The following is a 16,598-nucleotide window of genomic DNA, read 5'->3' on the forward strand; positions in this document are numbered from 1 at the left end:
TACATGTATGTTATTCCATTAAATCTATATATATATATATATATATTCTTTTGAATAAAAAGGGTTTGTTAAAATTATATATTTATTCATCATTCCTTGGGATGCCATTTCAATACTTACATGTATGTTATTCCATTAAATCTTTATATATATATTCTTTTGAATAAAAAGGATTTGTTTAAATTATATATTTATTCATCATTCCTTGGGATGCCAGTGGATGGTTGTTGGGTGTTTTATATACATATATATTTATTAACAATTAACTAGCTCTAAAGTGAATGTGTAATTTTGCTGTATTAAGTTACTTTTTCCTTGTCAACAACCTATGGCTTGGAATTAGCACGTGGAGGTTTTGCACGCATTCTTAGTAATAGAAGTTTGGTGAAGAAACAAGTAGGAAGCCATCTTAAACTTGAGGTGGCTAGTCTAAATTCAATCTGTTGACACATGCACACACATACAAGTACTTAATTATTAAATATAGTAGATATTTATGTTCCTTGGAGAATAAGTAAATTCTATTCCTTGGAGAATAAGTACGCATGTTCTCTTTTAGTTGTTTAATAAATGGTATACTAGTGATTTGCCCCCTGAACTTGTACATAACTTTCGATTAACTCCATATTCTCTTTTTTTTATAGAAAATTAAGGATATGAACTTCTTTTTTTCGTCAATTTCCCCTTGCTGTCTAAATCTGCAACATTTCATCCAATTTGCCGTTAAATATGAGGGCAAAATGGTCATTTTGTACATTAAAAATACAAAAAAAATGAAAAATAAAATAAAAACCAGAAAATTCAAATAATTTTCTTGTCTGAGTGTATTTTATTTGATTTAGCATTTTTAAAATGGAGGCATATCATTTCATATCGATCTTGTCAGTTGGGCTGCTACAGGCATTTGGCAATCGTAAATGCGGCCACGCTATAAAGAAACAGATTTATACGGGCAGGGAATGAGATCCAGGCCAGGACCTCTATGGAGTTCAAAGAATCAAGACTCTGCCATAAATCGAATAATGGTCCTAATTTTAATAAATAAATAAATAAATAATAATATACAAACAATGCCAGAAATATTTATGTAGCCAATCTAGCTAACCCCCACCAAATTTTTAGATATTGACCAAAACTATTTGGCACTTGTGATTATTATTCATCTTTTTCTAGAAAGTCTTATCTGAATCATTAAAACCATATCTGCTTGAAATTCCTGGCGTTTTCTTCTGGATACTTATCTGAAAATTTTAACCATTATTTTATCTGGTGGAGTTCAAAATAAAAACAAAAAGTTCCTATATATATATATGTGTGTGTGTGTGTTGGTACCCTTCATTTAGAAAAAATCAATTAAAATGTTGAAGGCAATGTGGTCACCATTTTGGGATGTTGTTGCTAGCGATGAGTTCATCGTTCTCACCCTTTTAGCCCTACTGTTTACTCTCTTCTGGTTCCTGTTGCCTTGGAAAAAGTCAAGGAAACCAGCCCCTCCAATGCCACAAGGCCCCTGTGGCCTTCCCCTGCTAGGATACCTCCCCTTTCTAGGCCCCAACCTTCACCACGACTTCACAAAGTTGGCAAAAACCTACGGCCCTATTTACAAGCTAAAACTTGGTAGCAAACTATGCTTTGTAATCACATCACCAACTCTTGTCAAACAAGTGGTTCGTGACCACGACACCATATTTTCCAACCGTGATGCCACCGTTGCTGCACAGGTTGCATCATACGGTGGCATTGACATAGCTTTTGGAACGTATGGGCCGGATTGGAGGCGGTTGCATGCGCAAGGTGTTCGTGAGCCACATGCTGAGCAATGCCAACATTGATGCTTGCTATGCTCTGAGGAAAGAAGAGGTTCACAAGTCTGTGAATTATATTTATGGCAAAGCTGGCAGCGCAGTTGATTTGGAGGAGGTGGCATTTTTTACCAGCATCAATCAACACACTCAAGCGCATGATATGGGGCGGGACGCTGCAGGAAGAGAGGGGAGCAACTGATATTGGGGTTGAGTTTCGGAAGGTGGTGACAGAAATCATGGGGTTGCTTGCAAAGCCGAACGTTTCAGACTTTTTTCCTGTGCTTGCCAGGTTTGATATACAAGGGATTAGGAGGCAACAACAGAAGGCTATTTCTGTCACTGAAAAGATCTTCACTTCTGCCATAGAAATCCAGATGAGTATGCCTCCAGCCGAAAATGAGGGGCTTCAACAAAAACATGGAAGGAAGGACTTGTTGCAGTTCCTCTTGGAGCATAATAAAGATAGTGCAACACCGCTTACAATGCAAGAACTCTTGGCCTTGCTCACGGTACGTGTACAAGATCCATAGATTCTTTTCTTTTTTTGGTGGAGACAAGATCCATTTCTTTTTCTTCTTTTGGTAGAGACAAGATACATAACTCAGTTCGCTTCCCTTCAAATTCATTTTTTCTGACCTACAACCCATCTCTTTATTTTCCTTTGAATAAAACCTTTTTTTGATTTATAAATAAAACTTGATGACTAGGATCTAACTCAACAAGTGTAAGATCTGATTTATTGTACTTTTTTAATTCCCAAAATACCCCCAACTGAGCATTATCGTATTTTGTATATTAATGTAGGAATTAATATAGTAACAATTTTTAATGAGTTCTGCTATTTCCACCAATTAGTCCTATTTTTCCTCCCACCTTATCTCCAAAATTTTAAAGACCAATTTACCCCTTTGCAAAATGATTTCTAAGGACAGAGTTAAATAAAACAAAGGGAACCTAATGTCCCGCTTCTTTGTTCAAAAAGGAAGAACAGAACCCACCCAAACTCTGAAACTCAAATATCCATTTTTATTGTCTAGTTTCATGCCATATTGAAGTCCAATCCCTTTTCTTTTCCTTGCGGACTATAATTTAGAATCTTTAGTTTTTTTCTACTTGGCTAATTTGTTTTCAAATTAGACCTAATATACTTCCTTCTTCCAAAAACAATAGAACCTTCAACCAAATCTAGGCGTCAGAACTCAAAAGACAAAAAGGAATTCTTGATTGAGAGAAATAATTGGAAATAAGATAAAATTAATAGTTTATTTTGAATATCAGAGAGAGAGAGAGCGAGAGAGAGAGGGTTCTATTTGGGTTTTGAGGGTCTATATGTTTTAAGGAAGAGGTTTGATTTGATGATCAACCCAGTAAATTCAATATATTTTAGTGTTTTTTTTTTCCTTTGTTCTTTGTGCAACTTGCAAAGCAAAAGGAAGTTGCAAACGATTTTTGGGGTTTCTTTATATATATATATATATATATATATATATATATATATATATTTTGTAATGTTTCTTAGAAAATCTTCTGGGAATCTTCATGCGATTGTGGCTGGGCTAGGATGGTGAGAGGTGGGGAGAGAGATTTTTGGGATTTCTTTATATTATCTCTCTATATATATATTTATTTTGTATTGTTTCTTAGAAAATGTTCTGGGAATCTTCATGCGATTGTGGCTGGGCTAGGATGGTGCAGTGGGGACGGTGGTTGGGCAGGTGGTGGAGGAGAAGTTGGGTGGTGGGAGTGTTGTCTGTGCAAAATGGGTATATTATTGTAGTTATATTAAAGATAGGTAAAAAAATAATAATTTATCTATCCCGTATTAGATATATACAAGATAGGCACATCATTTTTTTTATGATAATAATTTATGGGTACTGATTTTCCTACTTTCTTTTTATAAATTATTATAAATAAACCCAATCCTAGGCATGTATTTATAAAAAAACCCACACACTATTTAAACATAGAAACACGCCCAAAATCAACAATTGTATATTTTTTGGGTGTGTTTATAAAGTGTTTTGGGTGTTGGATTTTTTTTATAATTTCAGCTCCCATTTTGGGTGTTTTAGTAAAACCCCCTTCTTTTTATCCACTTACAAGGCATTTAAGTTTGAATTTGAGTTATTTCAAAATTGATGGGTTTATGTCTCGGAAATTTTAAAAAATAGAAGTTGCAGGGGCCTATATTATCGAAGGGGACGTAGAGGCCTATATTAGACCAAACCTTATTTTAACTTATCTTGTCAAACTAGGAACTATACATACATTCAATCTACTTAAAGCATCTTATATTGTGAGACTGTAAATTTGATATACACTACTACTTAAAGTATATTATATTGTTTGACTGTAAATTTGAATTATATATACATTCAACAAGATCAAACTTTTTTCAGAGTGACTAACCAATTAGTGATTTCCAAAATAAGAAGAGGTGTCGAATTCGCATCATGTTCCTTGGTTAATAGAAAAAAGGTTGATTAGCATGTGTGGTGTGTTAAATTAGTGTTCTTTACGTGCTCAAATTAGAACTCATAGGAAGCCGATAGTTCCTCGTGGGATCGACCCCGTACTTACATAATCTATACCTTAATAGATTCGTGCACTTGCGGGTATTTTTAATCGGTTGTTTGCACATAAATTTGTGTCGATTAGAAAATACAACATGTGTCGGGGTTGTTAGTTGGGAAGTCATAATTTGTGCAACGGAAGATGCATAGGATAAAGGTTTAGTAGGAATCCAGATCGGGATCTGAGCTTGAGTTGGGGTCGGAGTCGAAGTCAGGATCTGGGTCTAAACCATAGACAAATTCGAGGTCGGGGTCGTCATCGTGGTAGTTGGGGTCAAGGTCGTCATCATAGTCTGGGTCGGGGTCATCAAAATAGGATACTGATTCAGGATCGAGTTCAGGGTTGAAGTCTGCATCTATAGGAGCTGAGCCACCTGGGCACTCAATTCGGCTATGGTTGGTTGAGAAGAAGAGAAGGAGTCGGTGGTGCTACCTCCATGAAGGTTGAAAAAATTATCAACTACCATAGAGGCAGAGGGGGTTTGAAACTAAAGTCAGCAATTCCAAGATCGCCGCTTTGATACCATGCTAAAATATGAGAACTATGAGAGAATATTTGTTTATGGGAATTTTCTATGTATTCCTCTTCTTGTATGAGGTCATATTTATAATACAACGGAGCCTTAGTAGCTAAGTAAATAATAAATTCCTATTTATATTTATAGTAGGAAATCAAGAATTAAAGTAAATCAAATATAATTTTAATGGAAATCCTTGGTGTGTAAGGAAAGAAACCACAAGTCACGCCAACAATATATAACAAAGATGTGTATAAGTACTGTAAGAAAAATAAAGCCTGACACCTCTTAGCCCACCCAGTTGAGGCAAACACTGCAAGAAAACAGTGACCAGAGATATTAATCGGAAAATGCTAGAGGCACCAACTTGCTCACCAACTCTCTAATAGAGCGTGGGACCCGTTGTATTGGCGGGCTCCACCTCTATTAGAGAGTTGGTGAGCAAGTTGGTGCCCAAAGTTGGTGCCTCTAACACCACCCATATTAATCTGCCACAAAATGATGCATCCAGTCCAAACCTATCAAGTTCTCGATTTTTCTACTGGCGTTTTCTCCTGGATGTCTTGTGTGGTAGGGTGCAAAACATTATTTAGCTCTTAAAAGCTATCCACACATCCCACAAGCTTCTTTATCTGGTAGGATAAAAAAGCTTTTCTATATGTATTTTATGTAGGCTTTTTATCACAAATGGTCCTTGACGTTTATGAAATTATCACGAATGGTCCTTGAGGTTTTTTTGTGACACTAATAGTCCTTAACGTTTGAACTTTTTATCACAAATGGTCCTTGCTGTCAAAAATTCTGTTAAGTGTATGATGTAGAAGATAAGTGGAGCCCACATGTACAATCACATCGTGACATGTGGATTAAATAAATAAATAAATAATTTTTTTTTATGAAAATCCATTAAAAAACCATTTAGCCTCTCTCTCTCTCTCTCTCTCTCTCTCTACTCTCTAAATGGTTTTTTTAATGGATTTTCATAATAAAAAATTATTTATTTATTTAATCCACATGTCACGATGTGATTGTACATGTGGGCTCCACTTATCTTCCACATCATACACATAACAGAATTTTTGACGACAAGGACCATTTGTGATAAAAAGTCCAAACGTTAAGGACTATTAGTGTCACAAAAAAACCTCAAGGACCATTCGTGATAATTTCGTAAACGTCAAGGACCATTTGTGATAAAAAGCCTTTTATGTATATATAATAAGCCTATGTATCTTTCATCTTCATTAGGGTTCAGGGCCTAAGGCTAACGAAAAATGAGGTCACCATGGTGGGATGCTAGCAATATTGAGAAAGATGGCCATCTCATGATGACCAGAGCAATATTTCTCACCATTTCAGCCATGGCGGTTGGGTTGATCACGTGGAATTCGGATGGGTCATGTAGAGTTTTAGCTTAACTTGTGCATCTTTTTCTGTTTTGGGCACAGTTTTAGTAGCTTTCAAGTAGCTTTTCCTTGGTGCTCATTTGGAAAGTTTTGCTCCCTTTGGAGATTCACTTTCAGAAAGGAGTTATCTGAGCCGTCCACGTCCATATCAAGATAAAATTTGACGTAATGGTCATGAATAACGCCAATAACGTTTTCTGACAAGAGTGTTCCGTGTAGATTCTCTAGGCTAGACACTTGGTTCACATTCTCATAGAAGGTGCCTTTCACCATCAAAATGCCACTCAGTCCAACCTGCATATATATATATATATATATATATATATATATATATGTAAATGGAAAAATGTTAGAGAATAGCTATACGTGCTGCTTGAGTGACTTTTAATCGTTGATGTTCACAATATATGACCGACGGTACAACCACTAATCGATAGTAATAATAACAATTTATGGCATCAAGATTAAAAGAAGAAATTATGCAAGCAATTTAAGAAACAAAAGAAAATTGACCAAACCTATTATTCATATATTCATGATATTTCTGATTATTAGTGTAATTTAGACTATCGCTTATATTCATAAAATAAAATCACCAAGCCACAAACCTTGACTCTGATTAGTCCATCCGCTCCCAGTCGATGATGTAGTCATAGTTAGCCACCGATGCTGCCATTCTAACCACTAAAGTCACCTTTGGCCTTACTTCTCTAATCTGCCAAACACTCACATAAGTAGGGCCCACTTGATTTAATTCATACATAAGAAAATTACTAGTGTACATTTTCAACAAAACTAAAATATAGTTCAATTGCACGATGAGTCTAATTTCTACTATAAATAAATAAATAAATATGATACGTGTAGCATTATTCTTCTAAGTTTTAGGACACATGTCATTTCCATTCTCTTTATGCCAAGCTACTTAACAAAACTCAAGTGAGTTTAAGCCACATAAATTCATTGGATTTGTTGATCGGGTTGTGATGAAGATTGACACAATGGTCCACAAGGCCCATGGTAAACACGAGAAGATTCTTTCTAATATTTTATCGCGCAGGTCTTATATCTTATGATTCGTCTAATGCATCCATTGTCCAAACCTGTCAAGTTCTCGATTTTTCTTCTTGCGTTTTCTCCTGGATGTCTTTGTTAGACAAAGTTTATCCACGTGTTCAAATTCAAATTCTGTAGCAGCTGTGAAGAAGGAGTCCTAGTTTGTGTGGACTTCCTTAGTTGTAATCTGATATACTTTTCTGTTTGTATTTCAAACTGTCGTTTTGGCTCCCACTTATTTGGGGATAAGATGTAATCTCTGTAACTGATATGCTGAGTTGTGATAATATAAATTGCTGTTCCATCGTGTTGATGGATACAAGCTGATCAAACACTTCCTGAGTCTTCTATTGTTTTACAGTCTTGTGTGGTAGGGTGCAAAACATGCTTTAGCTCTTAAAAGGTATCTCCACATCCCACAAGCTTCTTTATCTGGTAGGAGCAAAAAGCTTTTCTATACGTATTTTCTGTATATATAATAAGCCTATATATCTTTCATCTTCATTAGGGTTCAGGGCCTAAGGCTAACAAAAAATGTGGTCACCATGGTGGGATGCTAGCAATATTGAGAAAGATGGCCATCTCATGATGACCAGAGCAATATTTCTCACCATTTCAGCCATGGCGGTTGCTCTGTTCTGGTTCATGTGGAACTGGAAAAGCTCAAAAAACCCAACACCTCCATTGCCACCAGGTCCTCGTGGCCTGCCATTTCTTGGGAGCCTTCCCTTTTTAGGCCCCAACCTTCATCACGAATTCACAAACCTGGCAAGTGTTTATGGCCCTATCTACAAACTCCAACTTGGTAGCAAATTATGCTTTGTGCTCTCTTCGCCATCACTTGTGAAACAAGTGGTTCGTGACCAAGACACCCTCTTTGCGAATCATGACCCTACAATTGCTGCACAGATTGCCTCCTACGGAGGAACCGACATCGCGTTCGGATCCTACGGTCCAGATTGGAGGAGGTTGCGCAAGGTGTTTGTGATCCACGTGATGAGCAAAGGCAACCTTGATGCTTGTTATGCTCTGAGAAAAGAGGAAGTTCTCAAGTCAATTGGTCATATTTATGGCAAAAGTGGCAGACCAATTGATTTCGGGCAGGTTGCATTTTTTACAGCGATCAACACAGTCATGAGAATGTTGTGGGGTGGGACTCTGGAAGCAGAGAAAGGGACTGATCTTGGGGCAGAGTTCAGAAATGTGGTGGCTGAATTGGTGGAGTTGCTTGGGAAGGGAAATATTTCTGACTTTTTTCCTTGGCTTGCCAGGTTTGATGTGCAAGGAATTGCGAGGCGTGCGAAGCAGCTTCTATCTGTGACTGAAAATATTCTCAACTCTGCCATTGACAAGCAGATGAGTGAGGCAGCCGAGCAAGATGGGGAGCTATCGCTAAAGCATGAAAGGAAGGGCTTTCTGCAGTTCCTGTTGGAGCTTAATGAGCATGGAGATGATGAAGAATCGCTTACTTTGCAACAAATCAAGGCCCTGCTCACGGTATTGTATTCTTATCTTTTGGTTTGTAGTTTGTTGGCAGTCGACCAAGAGCATGTGAGCGATTTTTGGCCATTGACACATGACTTTTGCCTTACTTTTGACAACACTTAATGCATTAATACGGTCAGTATTCGCATATGCATGCTTGAGAGACTCACCATTTAACATCCTTTTTGCGATGATAAATCACTACTACCATACCCAAAAAAAAAAATCACTACTACAACAAAGGTAATAGACAACAGCTAAAAACCGTTGTGGTTTCAGTTTTAAAACCGTTGACTTTAGCCGTATCGTCTAATTATATACACAACAATTAATAACCGTTAAAGTTTGTATCCTTCCACTAGGGGTGGGCATGGTTCGGATTGGACCGATTTTTGTCTCAAATTAAAACCGATCCGGTACTATTTATTCGGTTTGGATTGGTTCGATTTTAATTAAAAAAAATTCAAAAACTGTACGGGTTGGGTTGAACTGGTTCTGGTTCGATTTTGGTTGAACCGGATTATAAAAATTATTTTTTTTTTATTATCTTTTAATACAATTTTCAACTGAAAATTTATTTATTTTTACTTGAAAATTAACAAAGTATTCAATTTCATATAAAAATAAATATTAAATTTAGAAAAGAGAGATATTTGAAATTGAACTTGAATAAATATTAATTATTAGATTAAAAATATAGCATTAAATATAAATAAATATTGAAATTATATATTTTTTAATTTGACCAGTTCGTTTTCGGCCTAGTCCGATTTTTGAAGACATGAAATCGGATCCAAAATCGGTCCAAATCGGTCCGGTTCGATTTTTGACCGATTGTTGACTTTTTGGTCAACTCGATTTTTTTACGGTTTGGTTCGGTGTGGTTCGGCTCGGATTTCCGATTCCCCGGTTTGAGTACCCACCCCTACCTTCCACAACGGTTTTATATACAACCGTTGTAATCAGTCACCTTCCACACTTCTTTTTATGTATAACCGTTGTAATTGGTTAACTTCCACAAATGGTTTTTACTTAAAACCGTTGTAATTTGTCACCTTCCACAACGGTTTTTACATAAACCTGTTGTAATTAGTCACCTTCCACAACGGTTTTATTTAGCACCGTTGTAATTTGTCTAGTTCAACAAGGGTTTCTATATAACCATTGTAGATATTACAACTAGATAAACGGTTTTTATGTCAAATTGTGGAAACACACATTAGATAACGTTTTCTATGAAAAACCATTGTTGAAAATAGCATTAGGTAACCCACAAAATTCCAAAGTAATCATTCAATGCATGTACTCTAATAATTTACTCTAATAATTTATACCATAATATCAATTTACAATTAGAATTCAATGCATGTACACTACAATAATTTTCACAATTAAAAAAATGTGTGTTTATCTTGTTCCTTAACATTATCGCTCTACATATTGATCACAAAACTTGCTAACTCATGCCTGGCTTCATTAATCTGCTCGTGTGTTGGCATTCCCTCTACAACTGAAACGGTATCCAAAAAAACAAAAACAAAAAAACTTGAACAAGGTATTAATTTAAGCAAGATAAATTGAAAGAGAGAAAATACGTACTTGGAGTGTGCTGCAAACCAGAGCACGGTAGAAGAGTCACAACACAGATAAATTTCATTTGTACGTAAAACAAAAATTAAATTCAATAAACAAGGTAATACTAATCAACACATCCAATCATATTAAGCAGAAAATCTTAGCCGCACATCAAAGGTTAAATCTTACAAGTTGCAAAACAATATGTTATCCCCTTATTGTAATCTGCCTCTCATTTCCAGTTTTAGCCATTTTCATGATCTCCACCACCAATTTTAGCCAGTATGTCGAGTTCACCTGTACCCACCTTGCGAATTCATCTCTAGTCTAATAACAATCTGTCAGAGACAAATAACACGACTAAGAAAACACTAATTCACCACGAATTTAGAAGATTAAAAAAAACAAAAACAAAAACCTAGAAAAGAAAAAACAGTAAAGAAGCAGAGGGAGAGGCTTTAATATCATACACCAACATAGTTTTTTTTTTAAAAGAGAAACCATTGTATTAACAGGGTGGATAAGGCATCCACAGCACTTGATTAAAAATAAAAATAAAAAGAAATGCATCCATAGCCAACAAAAAAAGAGAACACCACATGAAAGAACCGGAAAAAAAAACAAAAACAAAAAAAAAACAAAAAACAAAAAACAAAGGAGCAAATGAGGAATACAGATTCATTTCACGGCTGCCACCAAATCCAACATAATGAAAGAAAGAGGCCCATAAGCAGAAAACGCATATCGGGGTTGTTGATGTGGGCGTGAGTCGTGACCGTGTGACGCATGAAAATTTTAAGTTCCATGTTTTTGTTTTCTCAACAACTACACAACGGTTATGTTCAAAACCGTTAATAAATTGACACCGTGAAAAAATCAAAACATTTTTCACATAGATAAACGGTTTTATTGGCTATTTACAACGGCTTACGAAGAACCGTTTTTTCTACAACGGTATGTATTAGGTGTTGTCTTTTTCCTATTTTGTAGTATTGAATAAACTTTGCTGATATGCCTCTATGTGCATCCTATCAATTTATTTTCAAGAGCAAATTTTGATGTAAAAATTCTAACACAAGGGATAGTAAGAAGTAAATTAAAATGCAACAAATCTTTTTTTTGAACCTTTTAACAGTTTGATAACTTTGAACAGGACATTGTGGCTGGTGGTACTGACACCACAGCAACAATTGTGGAATGGGTAATGGCTGAGCTGATGCAACACCCAGATGACCTGAAAAAAGTTCAACAAGAACTGAAAGAAGTTGTGGGTTTGGACAACTTGGTTGAAGAGTCTCATTTGCCTAAATTACATTACTTAGATGTTGTGATTAAGGAGACATCTAGATTGCACCCAGCTTTCCCTCTTCTGACACGCCATTGTCCAAGCCAATCCACCACCATTGGAGGGTTCAAAATACCAAAAGGTTCAAATGTTTTTTTGAATGTTTGGGCCATTCACAGAGACCCTAATGTTTGGGACAATCCCTCGGAATTTAGGCCCAAGAGGTTCCTCAATGATCCTCCCAGCAACAACATTCAGTACAATGGCAATAAGTTGGAATATCTTCCATTTGGTTCTGGGAGAAGAATGTGTCCTGGGATTCCCTTAGCAGAGAGGATGATGATCTATGTGTTGGCTTCATTTTTGCATTCATTTGAGTGGAGGTTGCCCAATGATGCAAAGCTTGACCTTCAAGACAAATTTGGGATTGTGACAAAGAAAATGACTCCATTAGTTGTCATTCCAACACCCAGGTTATCTAAATTGGAGCTCTATGCTTAGATTTATTTTCATTCCCTCTTGAAAGATGCAGCATGCATGTCACATATATGCATTGATGCTCTTGGTTCAAGTGTTTCCCCCATAATCCTTATTATCTTATAATAAATGGAGGAAATAAAGGACTTGGTGTGGTTTGTCTCATGTCACGAATGATACCATGTGATTTATTTTGTTGCACTATATTAGTTACTTTTTTGTTAACAGATTGTTCAAACTTCAAAAAGAATGAATAAATAAAAAAGAACATCTTGAATAATATCATAAGGTTCTTCAAACCGCAACATATCAATCTCAAGAGATAGACGGTGGGTTAGTTCATAAAAAAATATTAACAATAAAAAAAAATTAAAAAAAAGATTCAAAGCACTTCCTCAAGTATTTACTTCCAATTTGAAATTCTTGAATATGAACATTGTATTATTGTATTGAGGACACCATCTATATAGTAAATGATAATTTTGTAACATGGTTAAAGCACAAACAAGATCATGACAGAACTGGCTCCACTTTAAAGATCATATTTCGATTTTGCTTTTGATACTTTAAACTATAGAACTAATTTAATTAGGTTTGAAAAGCACATGTGTAAACTTAGTTTATCTCAACATGGTGATATCTAGTTAAACATAGGACTTCGAGTGTAGAAATTCAAAACTATGGATTATACGACGGTATTACGGTCTCATTCAAAAATTGTTGAAATAGAAACAAGAATAAGGTTAAATATTAGTGGTATATTAAATATCAATATAAGAGCCACGGAATCTTCAAGTGAGATTCCATCATCACTAAATCTAATTTATTACATAATGGCCTCTGTACAGAATGTAGATTCCCACTAACTCCACTAATCGATCTTTTATTTCTTGTCGGCATCGGTTTCAGTACAACTTGTTGTTAGTTGTTACATCAAGCAGATTTCATGCAAGCCCCAAATGGGCACATTTTGAGGTAACTTTCTACAAGTAGCTGATCAGAAATATCTTTTGAGGTACTTGATGTTCATTGCTTAATTAAGCTGAAGCAGCAGCGACGCAAACAGGCAGATCTGCCTCAACATTAGGTGGAGTTCGAAGTATGGGGTTGCTCTCAAAGAAATTTACAGGCTTTAGGTCAAAGCTAGATGACACCGTCGGCATTATAGGGAAGTCTTCTTGACATGGTACGTGATGAAACCCTAATGTGTACCAGAGAACAATATCCTTGTTCTCGATTGGCCGGTCCCTAAAAAATCAAAATCATCAATTAGATACTATTTCTGTAAAAGATGTGATAGGTAAATATGATACAAATAAATTAGACGCTCACCGATCGGACCAGACAGCTAGGGTATCTTCACCCTGACTTTGGCAAACGAGCAACCCACCAGCCCATTGCTCACTCCTATTGTATGGGGTAACCCAAATTTGATTGTTTGTAAAAGCACCTCTCTTTTGGGGAGGGTCATCTAGATCAAGCAAGCTAGCAGCAGTGCCACCAGGTACCAATTTATACCCAACCGGGTTTCCGACCCGGGTCCTTTTTGTTGGGTTGATCACATGGAATTCGGATGGGTCATAGAGTTTTAGCTTAACTTGTGCATCTTTTTCTGTTTTGGCCACAGTTTTAGTAGCTTTCAAGTAGCTTTTCCTTGGTGATTCATTTGGAGAGTTTTGCTCCCTTTGGAGATTCACTTTCAGAAAGGAGTTATCTGAGCCGTCCACGTCCATATCAAGATAAAATGTGACGTAATGGTCATGAATAACCCCAATAACGTTTTCTGACAAGAGTGTTCCGTGGAGATTCTCTGGGCTAGACACTTGGTTCACATTCTCATAGGAGGTGCCTTTCACCATCAAAATGCCACTCAGTCCAACCTGCATATACGCGTATATATATGCCTTTCACCATCAAGATTAAAAGAAGAAATGATGCAAGCAATTTAAGAACCAAAAGAAAATTGACCAAGCCTATTATTCATATATTTCTGATATTTCTGATTATCAGTGTAATTTAGACTATCGCTTATATTCATAAAATAAAATCACCAAGCCACTAACCTTGACTCTGATTAGTCCATCCGTTTGAAACTCCCAGTCGATGATGTAGTCATAGTTAGCCACCGATGCTGCCATTCTAACCACTAAAGTCACCTTTGGCCTTACTTCTCTAATCTGCCAAACACTCACATAAGTAGGGCCCACTTGATTTAATTCATACATAAGAAAATTATTAGTGTACATTTTCAACAAAACTAAAATAAAGTTCAATTGCATGATGAGTCTAATTTCTACTATAAATAAATAAATAAATATGATACTTGTAGCATTACTCATCTAAGTTTTCGGACATGAGTTTCTTACCTGCATACCCGTTATCGGACATTCTGTGTGCCGCCACGCGATATCACCCGCATAGCTCTCAAACACACAAACCATGTTCGATCGGACGTACGGTGTTCCATCAGCTGCTGCAAACACGCCATCCATATAATAGGCATTGCGTGGGCAATCATTAAGCGGGTCAAGAGGCATGGCCTGCAATCCGAACCCATATTCGCCTGCATCCATATAAGTCTTGAAGTACCATGCATCAGTGGGGTCCATGTAAGGCACGAACAACTCCGACGTAAACCCTTTGTACATCACATCCCTAAATTCCCCGGTATTCGGGTCACGGACTTTAGCCCGAGACACGATCACACCCGCCCGGGCATCGGGTTTCAAGTGAAATTCCCAATTTGCCCATTTGACCAAGTGATCATCCTCCACACTAAAACTAGGGCCATTGGGCTGCTCTATGGATATGGGCTTCAGCAGCTTGAGAACTTGATTGGGCTTCTGGGCCGAGTACCTATAGTCTGTGTTGGCGGCCTTTGGTATGGGGATGCTCCCGCCCTTATCCGAAATCTCCAACACTTGTTTGGTGTCCAAGTCAACCAGCACGGTCAACCCTTCGATTGGCCTCATGTAGAAGTTCACAGTATCTTTGGCGGAGTAGCACTGCACCTTAATCAACCTCCTGTTCTCCTCCACCTTGCCGTACCACCCCGTGGAAATCGGCAGGCAAGCCAGATCCGTCAGATCAACCCCTCGCTGGACGATCGTGCGGTTGAAATCCGCGTTCATGAGCGGGACCAAGATGGCCGCGGACATCTCCTCCAGCGTCATCGTCGGATAACCGGAGTGGGAGGCGGTGTCTTCCACGGTCACCTCGCGGGTAGTCAAGTCAACGGTGAGAACGTGCGACATGTCATCCACACGCGCGACGACGGTGGCCTTTCTAGGGAAGAGGGGGTCGCCGTGGTGCCAGCGGAGGACTAGGGACTTGTCGGGCTCTTGGAGGTCGACGGAGTGGAGCGCGTGAGAGGAGGAGGAGGCGAATAGAGGGTGGGAGGAGAGGATGGAGCGGACGGCGGTGATCTCTGGGAGGGTGAGGGGGTCGAGAGGGTGGTGGGGGGTGTCGGAGGCGTGGTCGCGGAGGCGGCGTGTGGGGTTGGGGGGTTTGGACTGGAGGCGGTTTTTGGAGGAGCACCAGGCGGAGTTGGTGGAGCAGTCGAGGAGGTCGACGGCGTAGGGTGGCCCGTAAGGGAGGTGGGCCCAGGTGAAGAGGAGGGCTAGGGCTATGCAGAGGGTGAGAAAGAAGAAACATAGAAATCTTCTGGTGTCCATGGGAGCTTTCTCCACCTGAAGGCTGTGTTTGAGTGTGAGAGTGAGAGCTGAGATTTGTTGGTTGGCTTGTTTGAGTATATAATATAGAGAGGTAGCTGCTTGCTAAAGGTAAACGATAAGGATGATGGCATCAGAAAGATTCCAAATATTGAGAGAATCAGTATGTGCGTACTGATCACACATGCACTTGTGCCAGTCTTTGTCAAGATATTTACATAATTGCGTGTTTAGTGAAATCTTAAGTTTCGCATGGAGCTCTCAAATTTTCAGAGTCGGCGGCGCAGTTATATAACATTAACTTAACTTAGTTGCAACGTTGTATTGAATTATTGTGACACGAGTTACATTCAAAATCATTAATCATTTGATCATTTCTATTATTATAAGACACCATTTAAATCTTGTGATCAGTGACTATTGGGAGACACCATTACATGTCCGTGCTTAAGGGAAAATTAAATTGTTTTTTTTTAATTTAAATAAAGCACCATTTTTTAGGTGCCAATTAATCTTTATAATTAATTATTGACACTCTGATTCAAGAGGCAAAGAAGAAAGATGTTTTAGTCGGAGTTCGTTGTTATTGAGGAAAAAAAAAACAATTGTTTTTTACCATGCATTGGTTTTATTTTATCTACAGGAGTTATATATAGATAGGGGCCGTCTCATACGACAGGAGGGCTCGTATATTCTGAAGATTCCAATAAAAAGTCATTGTTGAAGGGCTCCGAATCATCGAAA

General features: G+C 37.7%; 2 protein-coding genes and 1 pseudogene across 3 annotated transcripts; 2 read left to right on the top strand and 1 right to left on the bottom strand.

The window, feature by feature from the left end:
• Window positions 1-1,360: 1,360 nt before the first annotated feature.
• On the top strand, window positions 1,361-3,250 carry LOC110753672 (cytochrome P450 93A3-like; annotated as a pseudogene).
• Window positions 3,251-7,437: 4,187 nt separating this feature from the next.
• On the top strand, window positions 7,438-12,348 carry LOC110753713 (flavonoid 3'-monooxygenase CYP75B137-like). 2 transcript variants are annotated; one of them, XM_021954662.2, is made up of 3 exons: window positions 7,438-7,764; window positions 7,870-8,858; window positions 11,575-12,348. In XM_021954662.2, exons 2-3 carry the CDS (start codon window positions 7,896-7,898, stop codon window positions 12,205-12,207), a joined length of 1,596 nt encoding a protein of 531 aa, XP_021810354.1. In that variant the 5' UTR covers window positions 7,438-7,764; window positions 7,870-7,895; the 3' UTR covers window positions 12,208-12,348. The 2 variants fall into 2 exon arrangements, with proteins under 2 accessions (XP_021810354.1, XP_021810355.1); XM_021954663.2 differs by lacking the exon at window positions 7,438-7,764 and having other exon boundaries at window positions 7,771-8,858.
• Window positions 12,349-12,921: 573 nt separating this feature from the next.
• LOC110753666 (amine oxidase [copper-containing] gamma 2) lies at window positions 12,922-16,006 on the bottom strand. The gene is made up of 4 exons (XM_021954608.2): window positions 14,550-16,006; window positions 14,247-14,360; window positions 13,516-14,063; window positions 12,922-13,431 (listed from the first exon to the last, which is right to left on the bottom strand). Exons 1-4 carry the CDS (start codon window positions 15,855-15,857, stop codon window positions 13,221-13,223), a joined length of 2,181 nt encoding a protein of 726 aa, XP_021810300.2. The 5' UTR covers window positions 15,858-16,006; the 3' UTR covers window positions 12,922-13,220.
• Window positions 16,007-16,598: the final 592 nt, after the last annotated feature.

This window comes from Prunus avium, chromosome 5 (genome assembly GCF_965620075.1).
Source record: "Prunus avium chromosome 5, drPruAviu1.hap1.1, whole genome shotgun sequence".
NCBI classification, from domain to species: Eukaryota; Viridiplantae; Streptophyta; class Magnoliopsida; order Rosales; family Rosaceae; genus Prunus; species Prunus avium.

Coding starts and splice junctions, on each gene's coding strand:
- LOC110753666 (XM_021954608.2), bottom strand. CDS start 15,857: ATGGACACCAGAAGATTTCTATGTTTCTTCTTTCTCACCCTCTGCATA. Junction 14,361..14,549: donor GTCCGATAACGGGTATGCAG/GTAAGAAACTCA, acceptor AGTGTTTGGCAG/ATTAGAGAAGTAAGGCCAAA. Junction 13,432..13,515: donor CTAGCTGTCTGGTCCGATCG/GTGAGCGTCTAA, acceptor TTGATTTTTTAG/GGACCGGCCAATCGAGAACA.
- LOC110753713 (XM_021954662.2), top strand. CDS start 7,896: ATGTGGTCACCATGGTGGGATGCTAGCAATATTGAGAAAGATGGCCAT. Junction 8,859..11,574: donor AAATCAAGGCCCTGCTCACG/GTATTGTATTCT, acceptor AACTTTGAACAG/GACATTGTGGCTGGTGGTAC.